This window comes from Tetrao urogallus (genome assembly GCF_951394365.1).
Source record: "Tetrao urogallus genome assembly, chromosome: 3".
In the NCBI taxonomy this organism is placed as follows: domain Eukaryota; kingdom Metazoa; phylum Chordata; class Aves; order Galliformes; family Phasianidae; genus Tetrao; species Tetrao urogallus.
In genome coordinates this window covers 7,866,236-7,885,277 of record NC_136815.1, presented here as the reverse complement: position 1 = coordinate 7,885,277, position 19,042 = coordinate 7,866,236, and the positions used below count along the sequence as shown (strand labels likewise).

Genomic DNA, 19,042 nt, shown 5'->3' with positions numbered 1-19,042 from the left:
CCCAGAACTTTTGAAACTCATCAGCCAAGATTAATATGTTTCAAAGACAATGAATTTCCTATGGGCCTTATGTAAATAGGAAGATATTCTTCCTGGGCTTTCAAGGAATTAATAGAATGCAGCACGAATTCCAGCTAGTTCTGAAGCATTGAGGAAGGTGATCCTTACCTCAGGTTTCTCTTTTGCATGGGGTTTCTGTAGTCTGCAGGACACAAAATAATTGACAATTGTTCTGGCAAATAGGTGGGACTCCTGCAGTATTACAATATATCTAATTTAAAGAGCAGTTTGGTCAGGAGATGCACAAATCCACTGACGGTTGGAAGGTTTCACTGACGTTCATGGGTTTGACTTAGAACCAAACTGCAGAGCTGAAGAAAGCAGCACTTGGTGCAGAGAGATCACTTTCTGACACCTGGAAAAATCCGCTAGATCTGTGCAGTGTCCTACCAGCTATTGGCTAAAGCAGAGCAAGTGCCTGAAGTAGAGCATTTCACATGCTGTTGTTCATGTGCTGGTTGTAAAAGTCTGTTATTTAGCAGGTCCACACTTGTCAATGCTAACTATGAAACTAAGATCAAGGCGTAGCTGTCGTCATACTAAGACTGTGGTGTAGCTGTTACCTTCCCAGTGTCCTCTGGTCAATATGTCAATGACAGTGCGAGCAACAAACTTGTGAAAAAGGATGTACTATGTTAAATGCTAGGCAGGCTTTCAAAGAAAGCAGGAGCTGGAGTTTTCCAGCATTTGGATGTATATCTTGAAGTAGTTCTCGTTTATATTATTACATAACAGTTCTTAAGCTGTTGTGTCACGATGTAGAAAGCAAAAATGATCCATGCTTACACAGGGTCATGAAACACTTGCATCCTAAGAAAAGGCTTGCCTTTTTTTTTTTAACAATTGTTTTTTAATGCTGTTAGATACTTAGATACATTTTAGATGGATGGAGCAAAACACTTTGGAGAAATACTTGTAGTTTTCTCCACTGGAAGTTTCAGCAATAAAGTTTTTGTACAGGTCATACTTTTAAGTAGACTTCGTGTTCAAAACAAGCACTAAGCAGAGTGCTGTGCTCATGACAAAAACTTCTGTATTTAAAGCAAAAAATCCACTTCAGGTTTTCTGTTTGCTTGCTTTTACGTTTTAGAAGAACAATTATGAAAGAAGGGGAATCGCGTCTTTACTGTCTCAAAATATTTCACACATTTACTGTATTTCAGTCACAAGGACACTGAAAATGAGAGCTGATGCAAAAGCTGCCAAACAAATCCATGAAGAAAATGGGGATTTGGAGGTCCGACGAAGCCGTTACGCTGCTACAAATCAGTCTGTTCTCTTTGATGCACTTATAACAAAGTAAGTGTTCTTTCCTTGCTGACCTACTAAATGAGCCTTATTAGCAGGCTTTCATGCCATGACACAGTACTGCCTATGGACTTTGTCTTTCTCTTGACAACAGAGAGAGGTATGGGATGAGGAATCTTCATGCTCTTAGTGCCTTTTGCGTGTGGGTTCCGTGCTTTTCTGTGTCGTCTTCTGACCAAAAAAGGTAGCTTTACATTGCAATTTTCCTTAGATTTATTTAACATACTGTTTTCAATAGTTTTCTTAGTATCAGATGTCTTCATTTCTAGCAAACTTTTATACTTAACTCTCAGGTAAGATACTAAGAGAAGTTTGATACAGCCCAAGTGAAATAATGTAGCAACTCTGCATTTTTAGCTGTGGCTTTTCTCTCGTTCTGGAGCTCAAGTTGGTGCTGTTATCGAAAAGATTCGCACAATGTGACAGCAGCAGGGATTATTTTTCCTGCACATGTAATTATGGAAAAACAAGAAACAGAGATTATAGTTACAGGAGGAATAAGCAGCTCCTTAATAACAGTTAAGCAGAGACGCCTGGTAGTTTTTAACAGTACTCAAGCTGCTCTGCGTGGTTGTAATGCTATCAGAATTTCTTTATCGTGGTCCTGCTATGATCTTCAGAATTCTTACTTTCCTCCTGCATTCATATACATTTTTTGAATTGTGCTCAGCAAGAGGGAAAATCTGCAAACAGTGCATGTGGGCACATCCTCAAATACTTGTACTTCAATCTGTGTAAAATAAATAAAAAAAAACAAACATTTGATACTATTTTTTTTTCTTAATATTTAGGAACTCAGCTTGGTGTCCGTGACTTCTGACTTGTGCATGCTATATTAAAATGTTGTATTGAAGCTGTGTTCCATTTTAATTTTTTGGGGTACTTGCCTATCTCCATTCTTACACGTCAACTTTTCGTCTTAGTACTGCAGAAGCAGTGTTGCAAAAGATGGATGACATGGAGAAGATGCGTTGACGCCATAAAAAGGGCTTGGAAGACTTTGGGGTGTTCAGCAATGCTGAAGTAAATACTCACTTATTTTATCATTTCTGCATAAGTTGAATATTTTGCATAGGCAAGTAATTCGGTAGTAATTTTAATGTAGCTGAAATAAGTTTCTTCCAAAGATTCATTCCTGGTTAAGGATGATACATTTTCTGCAATGCAGTATTGTGCATTTTAGCTCTCTAATCAGAACTTTTGATATGGTACTACAGACATCCTTTAAGAGTGGAAGAAATACCTTCTGCAGAAGATGTGCTTTAACAGCTTAGTGTTACCTCACGTCTTATAATACAGTTTCTGAACTGGCTTACGGTTTTGGAATGGAGTTAAAAATCCATTTGAAACAAGATCCAGTCAAACAAGTACTTGTTTCAGGGCTTGGGTTTTTACTCCAAGTCTTATTAAAAGTTCTGGTTGAGAACTGAATTCACAAAGATTACCTGATGCTTTCCATCCCATCTGTGTAATTTAGCTGTTTTTTCTTCGTTCCTTAATCTTCTTTCTCATCGTGTTCAAGAACACTTATAGTTGGCACATTTAACGAAAGGCAATGGATGGTTTCTGTGTTTCTTCTCAGGATCTTGATGCCCTTTAAATTCAACACTGTCAAAGTTGTATGCCGCATTTACTCTTAGTTTTTCTCTATGAGATTACAAATGTCTGCTGTGCGTTTGAACTATAGGCACATAGACTATTAAGATGTTTAAAATTTGCCTTTGGATTTTTGTTTAGATCTGACTTCCTTTTTATTTCCCTCAAGTGACAGAGTGGTAGAGGTTAGAAAGGACCCCCGGAGGTCAGAGTTCCAACCCCCCTCCTCAAGGCGCAGGTTGCCTAGGAGCGCGGAACGTCAACGCAGGTGTCCGCAGTACCTGGTGTAACATCTCTCACCTGCCTCTGAGCTATTTTGGTGTTGGTTGTGGTGTTTTTGGTTTTATTTCTTAGTATTGCTAGAGGTTGTTTCTTTTTCCTTGGTTCTGCCACGCTGTTGGGTTATTGGCTAATACACGCAGTTGTGTATCCAGGTAAGTGTTTAACCTCCTCAAGTGCGCCCTGGCACAGTACAGAAATTTTTGTTACAAATTGTAGGTGTCATAATCATGATCCTGTTCACTCTCCCTGTGTGTTAATGTATTTTTGTGTGTATATTGTCCTCTGATAATGTTATTGTGTAGGCAGCAGACATGCGTTTTTCTGCACTTTTGTGACTGATCTTTCTTGTTGCTTTTCATTAGGAAAACCTTGATATGTATTCCTGTGAAAAGAAGGAAATTGGAGGAGGTGACGTACCTGACAATCAACAAGAGCTTGAAGGTTAGTTCTGTTTTCAATTTTTCTTTACTATGTCCTAGCCAGAAGCCTCATTTTCATGGTTTTGAGCAGCATGGAAAGAAATTTGGGGAAGTAAACTAGGCTGCCAGAGGCATATGAGAATCTCCTCCCAAGTGCGAAGATCAGCTGGGCAGAACTTGGTGTTATCTGTTTTTGTACTTTAGCAGGTAGTCTATGGAAGCTGCTCTGGGGCCTGTAATAAGGAGCTTACTCAGTGTGAAACGAGATGAATGAGGTTAAGTCACAAAAGACCACGTTAACTTGGAAGCGCTGGGAAAACTTGAAGTTTTTAAGAGGAAAATGGTGACGAAGGCAGTAAGTTAGATGATCCCTGTGGGAACTTTCTAAATGAAAAAGAGTGGAGGCAGAACCCGAGCAAAGCTTTGCCACTAACTATCAGAAGCTCAGAGAAGATCAGGGATGCGCAGTGGCAGGGAGGAAACCAAGGGAAGGGTTTGAGATGAATGATGACTGGGCCTGGGCACAGCTGGAACTTGGGAGCTAGCTTGTTTATTCTTACCACTGCAGATTATTAAAACTTTTTGTCAGGAAACACTTGATGGAAATAACAAGTAACAACTTTCTGAACTAGCTGTTTTCATAGGGGCAGCATTTTAGCTAAGCAAGGTGACAGACTTTTGTTATTAAGCAGTATGATGACAAGTCACCTAACAGTTTCTGAGAGGACTGAACAATTTCTATGTTGTATGCTTGTTTTGGATTAGGAATTTCTGAAATACGTGTTGCATGAATTTGTCTTAAGATTTTCCAGGTCTGCTGTATCATGTAGGTGATGGTAACAGTAAAAGCTACAGGCACCTGTGTAGCGCATGCTGGTTTTAGGACTGTTTGCAACTATACCTAACAATTTAATATCACATTGTGGTGCAGTAGCGTCATCAGAAGAAATTGAGGGTAAAGAAGATGGTGGTGCTGAAGATAATCAAAAGCGTTATGAGCTCCGACAGAGGAAAACTGTTGTGCCCCACCAAGCTCCTTTGGAAAGTAGGTTATGTGCATGGTTTCTTTGAAGAGTTTATTTCTTGCACAGGAGTGAAATCGATATCTAGTTACCCGTCATTCCGTTTAATGCTGTGCCTTCATTCTGCACGTAAATTCTGGGCTTGTCAGATGCATGTGTCCTGTGCACATTATATTTCTATGCTAAGGCTCACTTGCTGATCTTTTTTCGTTTGCTTTGCTATATTGCATTTGCAGCACTATTGCTGACTGCTACAGTGAGGCTCCAGAATTTCTTCTGCTTTGTACTCCTGGTGCTTCTTTTGATACGTAATGGTAGAGTTCATATTACCAGTTTTCCTTCAATGTACTATTCTTTCTATCTGAGATCTTTCTGATTTTTAAGTTAGGGGAATAAAGAAGAGAATTAAAAATCAAGGGTGACCCATCTGTCCTTGAAATAATAGTAATCGTCCTTAGAGTTGGATGGGACCTTTAAAGGTCATCTTGTCCAGCTCCCCTGCAACGAACAGGGAGATGCACAGCTAGATCAAGTTGCCTAAGTCCTAATCCAGCCTCGCCTGGAAAGGCTCCAGGGATGTGGCACCAACCACTGGTGTGCTCTGGGCAACCTTATTTCGTTGCCTCACCTCGCCTGTAATGAAACAGGCTTGATAGTCTTGCTTCTATGGCTTTCAAGTCTCCTTAAAGGCAGGTGTGTGTTCGCATTTCTACTGTGCACTGATGAAAAACAAGACAAAAACACTTGAAATGTCCTCTGGAATTAGAAATGGGTGAAACATGACACTTTCTGAATCTTTTCCTATTTTACTCCCTCAGATATGTTACCTCTTTGTTTTTTTTTTTTTTTTTAACTTTGTCTTCAACAGGACCGAGACAACGCAAGATACTCTTTCCCAGCCCACGGAAACGGCCTGACAGGTTGGTGCACAGCTAGTGATAATTGACATTTATTTGTAGTGTTTTCAGTCCTGTTACTTCATCAGCTTTAAAGGGTTTTCAGTTTGTTGGTGGTTACAGGGTAACCTTATGATTATCGCTGTGGTAATCTAAGCCTATGAAGGAAAGCAATCTTTGGATAGGAGGAGGTGGGTATTTCCTGGATTTTTAAAAATACAGTATTTGTGGATGACTGACTGGATGGTTATGGAGGCCATGCCTGAGGCTGTGTCATTGAAATTCTTTTGTTCTGAAACTGAAGCCAGAATCTCCCTCTAAAATCTTTTGTCTTGAAATTCTTTTGTTGAGGATTATTAAGGTGAAATTATTAAGTTGAAGGATAAGTTCATTAGACTTAGAAGGGAAGGCTTTATGAAAGAGTTTGTAGAGTTTTTAACCACTCAACTACTGGTTTCTTATTGAAATCACTTAATGTTTCTGTACGAAGCTTACCTTCAACAAGAAAAATTCCTCATGAAGTGATAAATTGCCATAGTAATGATGAAGGCTTCTTAGGTTCTGTAAGCAGTTAAAGCACAGAGGATGCTGTTGATAGGCACATTAGGAATGTTTTGTCCAGCATTCCTGAAAATAGATGGTGGGGGAAGGGTTTTTGGAAGCCTAACTTACATCAGTGAAAAGGGGTAATGTTTCACAGAGAGGATAATCAGAGCTAAATGTGTAAGTGTGCCAGGTTGATTGGACAAAATGAGCAGTTTGTTCATGAACTTTCTTTGTAAAATAAAAACATTTTAGAGGAAAAAAAATGGATTTTGCTGTTCTGAGGAAAATAATGTAACATGCTTTTGAGATCAGATTGTTAAAAAGCACACTGACTGGAAAGTTAATGGATCTTGGAGAGTGAGTTTTGAGATAGAGTAGACAGCAAGAGAGGCGTCGGAGGCACGGCCGTAACAGGATCAAAAGAAGGTTACTGTTTTTTGCGAACATGGGAGGGATGAATCTATTTGAGCAAATAGCATCTCCCTAACTGTGGAGTTATCCTCTTAGTCTTGGATAGTTACTAGGTGGCGATTGTATTTAATCGCACCTCTTGGTTGTAACCAAACATTTGAAACTGGAGTTTTTAGAAATTAATTACTTATAAGCAGTTTGATTGGGAAGAGAGAATGGGGGAAGGAACACTTACTTATTTTTTTTCTAAGTCAAATCCTACTTCTGCAATTCTCAGTAGCTTGTCCAGAGAGAAAGCCACCATATCTAACAATTTGATAAACCTAGGAAGTGACAAAGGTTTCATTTCTTACACAACTATCTTAATAAATGCGCACACACAAAAAAGAGTCTTCAGCCAGATGTCTTTCAGACTGGTATGCTTTCTGATATGCAAACTACTTGGGAATGACCACTGGTGGGAGGCCTTTCGTAATGCTAATTTACACTGAAATGTGTCCCTTTGGAGTGTCATTTTTTTTTTTTTTTAATGTAGAATCAAAAAATCTTTGAAAGCAGTTAGTGTATTTTTGGGGTTTTTCGTCACAAAAGTGAAGATGTGTTCATTGTTTCTATATGTGGAGTTGCTGGTTCTAAAGTTGTAGTCAGGTTTGTGCCATCTTGGCTGGCACGGATGCTCACACATGCTTAAAAAAACAGAACAAAACAAAAAACCCACTGTCTCAGATGAATGTCTGGAGTGACCATTTTCTGTTCTTTACTCATGGATGTTAACAAGTGCGTGACCTCAAATGAATATTAGCTCTTTAAGAAGTTTGTGTCAATTAATAAAATCTTCTGTGTTCACTTGTCATAAAAACAAATATTCTAGCTACGTCTGAAATAAGGCAGCTTTTTCTTTTTCCTTAATTGAAATCAGGTGTCTTCCAGTAAACCTTGAGGAGAATGAGCTGAAGGGAGATCGCAGGGATGGAGTGAAGATTGGAAAAAGCCTGGCTGATGTTGATCCAGTGCAAATCGATAGTTCGGTGAGTGGTTTAATTTGCTGCGTCAGTGTTTGTGAAGGCTTTCAGTAATGGGCCATCTGCAGCGATGCCTGATGGTTTTCTGTCAAGCAACTTCAGAAACAGCCCAGAACATTTCCTTGTTGCTGATGTATAACTTTTGGTGACACCTTCATCCAAATTGCTAACTTTGTTAACGACGTGTGCTCTGTTGAATTGATCTTCAGGTGCGATTTGATGCCGTGGGTGGTCTTTCTGACCACATTTCAGCTTTAAAAGAAATGATCTTTTTCCCCCTGCTGTATCCGGAGGTGTTTGAGAGATTCAAAATTCAGCCTCCAAGGTAACTGATAGAAACTATTCATTGTAAGTTAACTGTTTTCAGGAGAATATTCAACCGAGTTATCAATGTTTCCTTGCTTCTTGGCAACAGTGAGGGGTTGTTTCAGTAGTGGTAAAAAATAATTTCCTTAAAATGGATGGAGTCCAGAGCGTGCATACATATAGCTTCCAAACATAAGCAGTGCCTTGTCGTGCATAAAAATTTCTTGTCTGCAGGTTGGAAGTTCTGTGAAAGGAGAATGTATTTCCAAAGTGTCTTAGTGTTATAAAGTTGGGTTGGGGTGTTTTTTGTTTTGAGTTTTATGTACGAGTTGGCTTGATAAGTTTGTAAGGAGGAGGAGATCGTCTAATGGAAGTCATTTGTGATTTGGTTCTTGGAAGTCTGCTTCTCTTTCTCACCTTCTATGAAGTCCTCAGGTATCATCACTTGTAATGCTTGTTACAACAAGAATGTTGTGGTGTTTGTTGTGCTTGGGATAAAGTCAGAAGCTGTCCGTTTCTTACGTAGCTAATCTTGTCAATTCTGAAATTGGGTTATTAGATTTATTGATTATCCTTATATTTTTAGTAATCAAAACTCAGTCATGGTATATGGAAACTAAGTTCAGATTATTTCCCTTCAGAAACTTTAGAAGTATGATTTAGAAGAAGAAGAATGGAAAAAAAGCCTTCCAGAGCCCTACTTCGTTATTCACTGAAATTCTTATTCAAACAGCAGCATATTTAGTGCTTTCTTAGCTGACGGTTATGTATATCTGAAAATGCAGAATACCCTTTTCTGTTTATTTTCTTAAATTTTCTATTCAGCATTAGACTTCCTCATTTTTCTCCAGCAGAAGATGGTCTATGAGGCTAAATCCTGTAACTTAAAGTTTTTTAAGAGAGAATTAAGTGCTTTACTAACAAGTCTTGATACCAAATCCATGCTTGTGTGAAAGCGAGAGCGTGGAGCGTGTTGCTAAAGAGCAACCTGGTGATTCATCTGTTAACTCCTTCTGGGCAGAAGTTGCTTGTTTGACCCCAGTTTGCTCCAATAACCTGTTTGTCTGCTAGCAGTTTTGGAAAGGTCCTTTTGGGGCAGTACATGCTCTTCTGCAGGTGTACATCTGAGGTATCTGCATTATTCATTTATTTTGTTGCCTTGAGAAATGTTGTCGGAGCACAAAACTTCAGGTCCTGCCAGGACCTTAACCCAACTTTACCTATTGGTGTTGTCTTGTACGTGAAATGTTTTGGTTAGGTAAGAGGAGTTGTTTGTTCTAGGGATGACGGTTGTAATAGCTTCTCTTCACAGTGTTTTTTTTTTTTCCTATCTGATTGGTTTTTTTTTGCAGAGGATGTCTGTTCTATGGTCCACCAGGAACTGGAAAGACCCTGGTTGCACGTGCCCTGGCAAATGAGTGTAGCCAGGGGAACAGGAGAGTGGAATTTTTCATGAGAAAGGGTGCAGACTGCCTTAGTGAATGGGTTGGAGAGTCTGAAAGGCAACTTCGTTTATTATTTGATCAGGTAAGATTGAAATATGCAGTGTATTCCATTCCCAGTTGAAACTGTGATTTTCTGTGATTAACATTATTAAGAGCATCCTCTTTTGGGTACTTCGTTAGGGTTGTTGGTGGCTTTTTTCCCCACTGAAATAGGAATGTCAGCGTTTGCTTTTTCAGTGCCTCCATAATTTGGATCAGAGACTTGAAATGGGAAAAGATCAAAATGAGAGAAGCTTTCAAAGCAAAAAAATTTCCTCCCACCAGAACAGCCGCAGAGAAGGCTGCAAGAGGCAAGAGATGATGGCTTTAGATCAGAGGGAAACAGATGCTGTCTGAAAGCAGGGTTATTTAAATTCATAGAGGAGGCTTGCTTCCACAACCTGTAATTGAATTAAGTTCCGATTGTTCTTTATGGCTGCCAAATAGCTGTAACAACTACTGGAATGATTTGTTTCCTGTCACCTGGTCACGGTAGGTTGATGTAGACTGATGCTTTCTGTTACTTATGTCAGATACTCCAAGTCAATAAGTAGAGACCCCTGATGTTACTCTAAAAAAAATCTAGTTGCAGTGACGTGCCAACCATAATGTCTTTCATGTGTTTTCTCTGTAAACAGTGCTGTTTTACACTTACAGTATTACTGATTTTCACTCTAGGCATATCGCATGAGGCCTTCGATTATTTTCTTTGATGAGATTGATGGTCTTGCTCCTGTCCGGTCCAGTAAGCAAGACCAGATTCATAGGTATTATGTTTTCTACGTCTACGTAGAATCTGCTGGGAGTGGGAGGGGCGATGATGACCACTTTGTATTACTCATTAATTTATCCTGAAAACTTGTAGCTCGGTGCTCCTAAACTTGAGATTATTTGAGACAACAGTTGAAAACAATTCACTTGCTCAATACTAGCACAAGGTCTGTGTTACCTTACCTATTTTTGTCTGTCTTAAAATGAGTCACTGATGAGCATCATCAACAGAATTGTGTCTTTTTTTGAGGACTCACTGGAGAAAGTAATAGAATCAAAGAATTGCTCAGGTGGGAGAAGACCTTCGAGATCATAAAGTCCCAACACAACCTAATTATACTACCCTAACTAACAACCCATTGCAAAATCAAGTCCCTGAGCACCACATTCAAATGGTTTTTAAACACGTTCAGGGATGGAGACTCAGCACCTCCCTAGGGAGCCTATTCCAGCGCTTTACAACCCTTTCAGTAAAGATATCCAACCTAAACCTCCCCTGGTGCAACTCGAGGCCATTTCCCCTCATCCTGTCACCCGCCACCAGTGAGAAGAGACCAACCCCACTCACTGCAATCACCTTTCGGATATTTGAGAAGAGCCATAAGGTCTCCACTCAACCTCCTCTTCCCCAGGCTAAATGGCCCCAGTTTCTTTAACTAAACTTCTCATAGGCCATATTCTCCAAGCCCTTCACAAGCCTACTTGGCTTTCTTTAGACCTGTTTCAGCAAGCTCAGTGTCCTTTCTGTATTGAGGTGCCCAAAGCTGAACGCAACACTAAGTCATGTGGATTGTATCAAAACTTACCGAACCGGTGAATAAAAATGGTATTTTTTCTATCAGCTCCATCGTATCAACGCTTCTGGCACTCATGGATGGGTTAGACAGCAGAGGGGAGGTGGTTGTCATTGGTGCGACCAACCGACTGGATGCCATCGACCCAGCGTTACGAAGACCTGGACGCTTTGACCGAGAATTCTTCTTTGGCCTCCCAAATAAAGAGGTCAGAAAGTAAATACAACCTTAATGCTAATGTGACAAAGTCCGATTTCATAGCAAAAAGTTGTGCAGATTGGATGAAAGGCTGCTATCTGGAGACACTTCCATACAGTGCAGAGCAAATCTGCTGCTGAATATATATGATGACAACTTCAACAAGTAGTTCACTCTACATTATTTTTGGTTTCACTGTGACTAGTCAAGAAAAACGGGGATGTTGCTTGTCACAGGCATGTTTTAAGAAGGAATGAAAATGCAAATTGGCTTTAAACTATTGTTCTCTCATCTTGAAGGTGAAGGAAGTGGTGTACATCCTCAATAATTACTCTTTGCTTGCATCACACCTTTTATCATGACTGGTGATGGAATGTATTCAGAGCTTTCCCAAAGTTGTTTTGTTTGCTTAATTACTTAATCTGCTTGGGCATTTTCACCTTGAAATTCTGCTCTTGGTCTCAGTAATTCACTTATGAGTGGATGGAGGCGTACTTCATTAGATTGTTCTAATTGGGAGTTACCTGTAATAGCTGACATTCTTACTGCTTCGTATTGTCAGAGGCTTGGGTGAAGATGTGAAGTGCACTGCAGAGGGGAAGGGCTTGGGAAGCTTCTAGTTCAGTGGCAGTGATTAACCAAGGTTAAAACTGGTGTCTAGTTTGAGTCATAGTTATTTTCTTTATGGAAATTGCAGCAGCTTGAAGAGTGGTACTGGAATTACTTTACTTGAATGAACTGACAGAAAAGCAAGTGCAGTGAACTAATGGGACTGTCACCATGAAATTTTCCAAATTTAAGAGAAATTTCTTGGAGGGGGAAAATAAAAAATGCTTTTCATGATAGTTTTCTATGCTTTTTTGCTGAAGATCATTAGGTCACGTATTTTGGCAACTTTTATGTAAGCTAGGATTGCCCTTTCTTTAACTGCCGGTTCTCAGAAAAAAAGATAAATAAACTTAGAATTATTAGATTTCCAGCTTGAAAATGAACATATTAAATTAACTATAAAATTATAGAATGGTTTGGGTTGGGAGTGATCTAAAGATCAGCTACTTGCAATCCCCTTGCTCTAGGCAGGGACACCTCCCTCTAAACCAGGCTGCTCAAAACCCCATCCAGCCTGGCATTAAACATCTCCAGGGAGGGAGCATCCACAACCTCACTGGGCAACCTGTTCCAGTGTCTCACCACCCTCACAGTGAAGAATTTCTTCCTACTATCTAGTCTAAATCTATGCTCTACCAGATTAAACCCATTTCCCCTTGTCATGTCACTCCTTCTCCCTATAAAAAGTCCCTCCCCAGCTTTCCTGTAGCCCTTCTTCAGGTACTATAAGATCTCCCTGGAGACTTCTCTATGCTGAAAAGCCTCAGTTCTCCCAGCCTGTCCTCATAGAGGAGATGCTTTAGCCCTCTGATCGTCTTTGTGGCCCTCTGGACTTGCTCCAGCAGCTCAGTGTCCTTCTTGTGTTGGCGCCCCAGAACTGGACACAATACACCAGGTGGGGTCTCAGAAAAGCAGAGCAGAGGGGCAGAGTCACCCCTCTCAACCTGCTGGTTGCACTTCTTTCAATGCATGCCAGTATACAAACGGCCTTCTGGGCTGCAAGTGTGCATTGTGAGCTCACCGTTGAGTCTTTCGTCAACAAACACTCCCAAACCCTTCTCTGCTCTCAAGCAATTCTCCACCCAGCCTGTATTTGTACTTGGGACTGCCCCAACCCAGGTGCAGGGCCCTGTGCTTGGCCTTGTTGAACTTCATGAGGTTGGCATGGGCCCACCTTTTAAGCCTGTCCAGGTCCCTGTGGATGGCATCCTTTCCCTCTATCGTGTCAACTGCACCAAACGTTTAGCAGATAAGCAAACTGTTTGTAGTATTATGAAGCTTTTGAGGGAGTGTTGTTTCTTTTGTTGTTGCTGTTTTTAGAAAAACATAGGACAAAATGAAATGCAACAATTTTTTGTTTCCAGGCTAGAAAAGAAATTCTCAGGATCCATACCCATGACTGGACTCCTAGGCTGTTGGACATCTTCATAGATGAGCTTGCTACGGAATGTGTTGGTAAGACTGAAAACAAAACGTGTTAGTGACTGTGACTGAGCTCCAAGGAGTCTTACCTTGTACCCAGCGGTACCCAAGCTGCTGTGCTGTGCTGCAGAACCAGTCCATTAGGCAGCTGGCGTGCCTTCGCAGCAGTCAAAATTAGCTGCTTTCATCTGCATCCCTTTTGTTGTTGTTGTCATTGTTGTCTCAGAACATTGAATGGGTTTGAGGCATCTTGCCCCAGAACAAAGTTGTGATTAGGAAACTGTTTCATAGGCCTTGGATACCAGGCAGTCAGTCACAGAACAAAACTTCCCTACTGTGCAGTAATAGCTTAAATTCTCTGTTAACCCACGCGAATTCTTTAAATGTTGCATCTCGGAAACCTGGACTTTGGCTCATGTTTTTGCCTGAGACTGATGTAACACTTAATTCTTTGTTTATTTAGGGTACTGCGGAGCTGATATAAAATCTTTGTGTGCTGAGGCTGCTCTCTGCGCCCTCCGCCGGCGCTATCCTCAGATATACTCAAGTAATGAGAAATTGCAACTTGACATCAATTCTATTAAAATAAAAGCAGAGGATTTTATGATGGCTCTGAAAAAAATTGTTCCAGCATCACGGAGGGCTGTGCCATCACCGGGCCAAGCACTGTCACCTATTATGGCACCGCTTCTGGGAAATACACTCTCCAGAATCCTACAAGCCCTCCGAAAGGTATTTCCTCATGCAGAGCTTGCACTGAAGAAGGACCAGCAGCAAGGTATAACAACAGGATCCACTTTAAGATTTTGCCAAAGCAAAAGCTTCTGATTTGTGCAGTCAGTGTACACAAGCACTTCAGATGTAACAGTGATAGAATTTTATGATTTGTGTGTGCATGCTTTTATTATGGGAGTAACTGGTGGAATGTAATGCATAGCATTTATTCTGGATTCTAAAGTGAAATGTGAGATGGAAGTACTGAAGGGCTCGATACATAGGAGAGCAGTACACATTCTCTGCTAAAGCATCCTGTTTCCAACAGTTGCTACCATATTTAGCATTTGTAGAGACAGAGAGAAGTATTGAAGCGTAAGGCTCGTTCCAGTCCTGGTTAATGGAGATCCCTTTAGAGTGACATGCTGATTTCTGGAGAATATTCTGGAGAACACTACTAGTGTTACTCTCAGCAGAGCTGGTAGTTTCATTTGCTTTGGTAAAATAGAAGCAGAAAGGGTAGGGGATTGGTAATTGCCCTGCCGTTCTGTTGCCTTCCTTCCATTATTTTCTCCTTCAGTTATCTTTAAGGATCCTTCATTAGAAGATGGGTTTGTCACTGTCCTGATTTATTAGTCCTAGACCAGGGAGTCTGTGGCCACCACATCCTTAATCTCCATGTTTCCACTGTGAGAACCTGCTCCAGGAAGCAATAGCCTTCTTGGATTTTTTAGCTATTTCAGAACTGCACAAATTGTTCCTAATTATATTTATTCCATGGGGAAAAGAATGAACAACTGAGAAACATACCTTCTACATGTTGTGGAACTTAAAGGAGCAGCACTGCAGAGATGTGCAGCCTCCTTAGATCAGTAGCAGGATGATCACTAGGAAATAACAGTCAGCACGTGACCTGAAATGAAGAAGGGGTTTTGACGTTGATTTTGAAGCTGGAGAGCAAGAGAAAGAGGTACAGAGTGTTTAGGAAAAAATAACAAGCCTCTTTTGTCTTTCAGGCAATTTAAATCCTTTCTTAAAAGGTGATACATTTGGCAGAAATTATGAATCCCCCTCAATCTTTGAAGAGAATGTAACAGATACAAGGATTTGCAGACCGCAGGGGAAATTCCTTGATTTTAGTAGGTAAATGTCTGTTCCACTTGCATTTAAATTCTACTTTTTAAGCAGTTTTGGCTGTTACAAATATGGGGGGTGGTAGATGTTGAGGTAGAATAAAATGTGTGTGTTGAGGGGGTGATAGTTATTTGCAAGAAGTAAGCATGAAGGTACTGAACTTCTAATCAAATGCATCGCTAGAACTGATCAAATTCAAAACTGAAAAAGTCAGCTTTCTTTACCTAAGCCAAGTGATCCTCAGGCTATTAGAGCATGTTGATTTAGAATACTCAACACCATGGAACTCTGTCTATCATCTCAGCTTTAAAAGCCTGTGTGGATTTGTGCAGCCCTCTTGCCCATCTGTTTTCCAGGACTGTTGAACCAGTAGCAAATTACGTAGCAGGAACTCAGAACTGTTTTTGCTACCATTCAGCCACTAACTTCTGTTAATGTTCTCATGTGGAAGTCAAGCCCACAGCTCAGATGTTAGATTATGTTATTGCAGCCAAATCAGACTTTTTTTTTCACAATCCTATTGCTGCGCTGTTCAGAAAATTTTCTGCCCTATAAAGAAATATTTTGCTTGTATATAATATACTGCTGTAACTCAAGGAGTCCAACTCTGTGCTCCATTAGATATGGCCAATGTATTTCAGTGCCCACACCCATTCTTTTCTAACAGCGTTGCTCTGCTCCTTTCTTCCTACCTTCTCCAGTAATTATTATGGCCATGTCAGCTACATTTGACAGATGTAGTCAAAACTCAATAACTTGAATGAGAGCCCCACTGAAGGTTAGTGTCTGGCTGACAGTGACATCCAGATTGGTGTGTGCTGGAAGTTGTTGTGCTACTTCATCTCAGGTAACTAGCCAGTTGTCAGGTGTGTATTTAGCTGGACAACCTCCATGCACAAATTTAGGAGCCGTTAATTAAAAGAGCAAGATGAGTGGCAGATATGACAGGGATTCGTAGGATTTTGTAGGGGGCAGTATGCAGTTTGTAAGAACATGGGTTTTGATAGACTTCCTGGTCACAGAACTTGACTTGCTGGAATACGAAGAGTATTGTAAATATATGCATATGTAGAAAAGAAATACTTTGAACATCTTTGTGTCTATTTCTTTTTTTTTTTTTTTTTTTTTTTTTTTTTACTATTCTTTTCCTAGGAAAGCTTACTGGCAGCCTACATCCTGCAGGCCACATCTGCTGTTAGTAGGAAAGGCAGGATATGGCCAGGCATCCCACTTGGCACCTGCTGTTTTGCATGCTCTGGAAATGTTTCCAGTTCATACTCTGGACATGTCAGTTTTATTTGTTAACACGTCATCACCTGAAGAGACATGTGCACAGGTATCTTTTTTTTTCTTTTTTTTTTTTACTCTTTAATCTCACAATCTCATTAATTAAATGTAAACAGTCAGTTGAGTTGCAAGATGAGCAAAATTCATTGCTAGTGGCAGTGGCATTATTGTTCTGTTCATGTCTGAACAATCACCTTTTTTTTCTTTTAATCTAGTCCTACACAGTAGGAATGTTGTACATGGCTGTAGTTTTCACTGCAAATTTAACAGTAAGAATGCAATTCAGGAATCTGAAAGATGCTGTAATAATCCTCTCTCTGTGGCAGGAAATCCTGCTCATCTCAATAGGATTCAGAAAGTAATTTTCATTACCTTCTAAGGCTGTGCTCCCAGTAGACGGCTCTGCATCAGACTGCACGTTCTGCAGTTCTGTATCCTTTGTTGTTGTTGTTATATTTGTAAGGCAACCAATGTTTCAGGGAAGTGTCTGGGTTTTTTGTTGATAGTTTTCTATGTTTGTTACACGTCCATCTTATGTGTTTTGTGCTGCTGCAGTACATGCAGTAAGTGCATTAAAACTCACAACACTTACATTTGTACAGTGGAGAGGTTTTTCTTAACTAGAAGAAACAAACAGATCCTAGAGCCAATTTGCTTTCAGGCAAAAAATCTGTTGTTGGGAGTCACTTTTCTTCTTTATTGGAAGCATTTGAGAGCAGTACAAGTAAGGACAGGCATGATATGTGACTGGTTACTTCTTTGTCCCACGTTTCCTTTTTTGTTGTGTGATGGCTGTGTCTGTGGCCATAGAACCATGGTGTCAAGTCACTGCCTGGATATACGCTTCCCATCTTGCAGCTGGTGCAACCTGAATGCTGATAGCATGAAAGAGTGCGCAGAGAAACGTGTCGTGTAAGGAATTGCTTGCCATGTGGTAGATGCATGTCCTCTTGTGTGATGTGCCATACGTGGGCAGTGGCTTGTTGGACTTCCTGAGCTTGTTGTCTGATCTGATGAATCCTTTGCTGAGGAGAAACTGAGTTACAGAACCATTTGTTCAGGCTGAAGACCTCACAAAAACGTACCAGAAAATATGAATTAAAACTAGGATTCTTTTGCAGTGCAGCCCTCATCTTTCCAGCTAAGCCTTTGTTTCTTCAGACTGTGCTGCAGACTGACTTGGATACGTGTCTACTCTGAATTGAAAGTGGTGCAGCCACAATCACGTAGGAATTTAGCTAGACTAAAACAGCTTGCTGAGGGGTTAGGCTTGGTTCTTCTGGCACGCCACCACGCTGCTTGAGTTGCAAGGCTCTTTTGGAGTTCTCTCATACCTAAGAAGTTTTGAATAAAGGCAGATTCAGGTCTGGTTCTGTCTGTGTCGCAATGATCTGTATTGGTGCAAAAGTAGCAATTTTGCCCTCTTAGTGGTTCTTTAGTTAGCTTGTTTTGATGGTTTGGCTTTGTGTACATGCGTTTGCTAGGATAGTTTGATGGATACGTAGACTTATGGATTAGCAGCCTATTCTACATGGTTGAGTTGTCTCATCCAACCTTTTGTTTTGCTAGTTGATCCGAGAAGCTCAGAGGACAGCACCAAGCATAATTTATATCCCACACATCCATTTGTGGTGGGACAGTGTTGGAGCTACGCTGAAAGCTACCTTTCTATCACTAATTCGGAACATTCCATCATTTGCTCCAGTCTTGCTGCTCGCAACATCAGATGTCTGTCACACAGCTCTCCCGGATGAGGTATTTCTGTCAATGCTTCCCTTAACTCTTCATTCAGTTTCTTGTTGTTTGAGGAACACTTGAGGCACTGGAGTACTGTGCTTTCTGAAAACGCATACTGTCGTGATTTAGGCTCCCTAACAAATCCCTTCAAATTTGCTTAGAATGGAAGTGCTGAAAGCATTTGCCTCAAGTGTTTTTTGAGTCAAATGACCAACTTTGACCCAATGTTTCCCGTCCTTCTCACAAGCAGGTAAGGTAAATTTACTTCAGACGATAATTTGAGTGACTGCAAGGCAGTTGGGTATCTACTTTGTCCAGATTGTGCAGTCCTTACAATGGAGGTGGCAAAAATATATATTTTTAGTGAGAACATTTCTTCTGATGTACTGCCATTGCATAGTAGGGTGGATAAAATGCTAGTAATTAAATGTAATTTAGAGTAAGTTAAGACTGCAACACTTCTAGGAAAAAAAATCCATCCCTTTCTTTGTAAAGGCTAAAGATTAAAATCGGAAGCTGAGTTCCAACTTCTTTCTAAGTAACTTTGAAATCCAACTTTTATTGTATTTCTAACTGAACTTCAATAAGCGTACGTGTGCTTACTGATAAATGCTTTGCAGACTTCTAAGAGTCTGCATTAAAGTGTTCAGAATGGAAATGTGCTGTTTTCACTCTGATTACTTTGTCTCAGTGCTTAAAGGGGAAGACGGTATTGCCTAGATGTGTTTGTTACGAAATGCTTTGGGAGTGCTTAAGTTTCCACAGAAGTTTTTATACTGGTAAATAAATTCCTCCTAAGATAATATTGAAATTCTTTCCCTACCTCTTGATAGTAAAGGTAGAAAAATAGACTGCACCTTAGAAGCGTGCAAATTGAGACTTTATTTAAATACAGGAATAAAAACTTCTTAGAAAGCTCTCTCTGGTCTCCTGAACTGAATCCTTTCTCTTCCTTCTCTAGCTACTATGCAGGTTAAAATTAAAGGGCAGCGAGGGAAGTGGGTACAAAGTGAGTGGTCTTAGA

General features: G+C 40.3%; 2 protein-coding genes across 2 annotated transcripts in view; one reads left to right on the top strand and one right to left on the bottom strand.

The window, feature by feature from the left end:
* TMEM71 (transmembrane protein 71) overlaps positions 1 to 19,042 on the bottom strand; it is a gene marked incomplete at both ends in the record, with an annotated part of 58,431 nt that overhangs the window by 19,821 nt on the left and 19,568 nt on the right.
* Positions 1 to 19,042, top strand: part of LOC306944635 (ATPase family AAA domain-containing protein 2-like) — a gene marked incomplete at both ends in the record, with an annotated part of 32,321 nt that overhangs the window by 6,176 nt on the left and 7,103 nt on the right. The window contains 16 exon segments of the mRNA XM_079533213.1: positions 1,224 to 1,359; positions 2,292 to 2,340; positions 2,344 to 2,391; positions 3,609 to 3,687; positions 4,600 to 4,710; positions 5,556 to 5,607; positions 7,460 to 7,568; positions 7,772 to 7,887; positions 9,221 to 9,395; positions 10,031 to 10,119; positions 10,966 to 11,125; positions 13,089 to 13,179; positions 13,610 to 13,924; positions 14,877 to 15,003; positions 16,147 to 16,330; positions 17,851 to 18,036. Of these exon segments, the coding sequence (XP_079389339.1) occupies positions 1,224 to 1,359; positions 2,292 to 2,340; positions 2,344 to 2,391; positions 3,609 to 3,687; positions 4,600 to 4,710; positions 5,556 to 5,607; positions 7,460 to 7,568; positions 7,772 to 7,887; positions 9,221 to 9,395; positions 10,031 to 10,119; positions 10,966 to 11,125; positions 13,089 to 13,179; positions 13,610 to 13,924; positions 14,877 to 15,003; positions 16,147 to 16,330; positions 17,851 to 18,036 (2,027 nt within the window).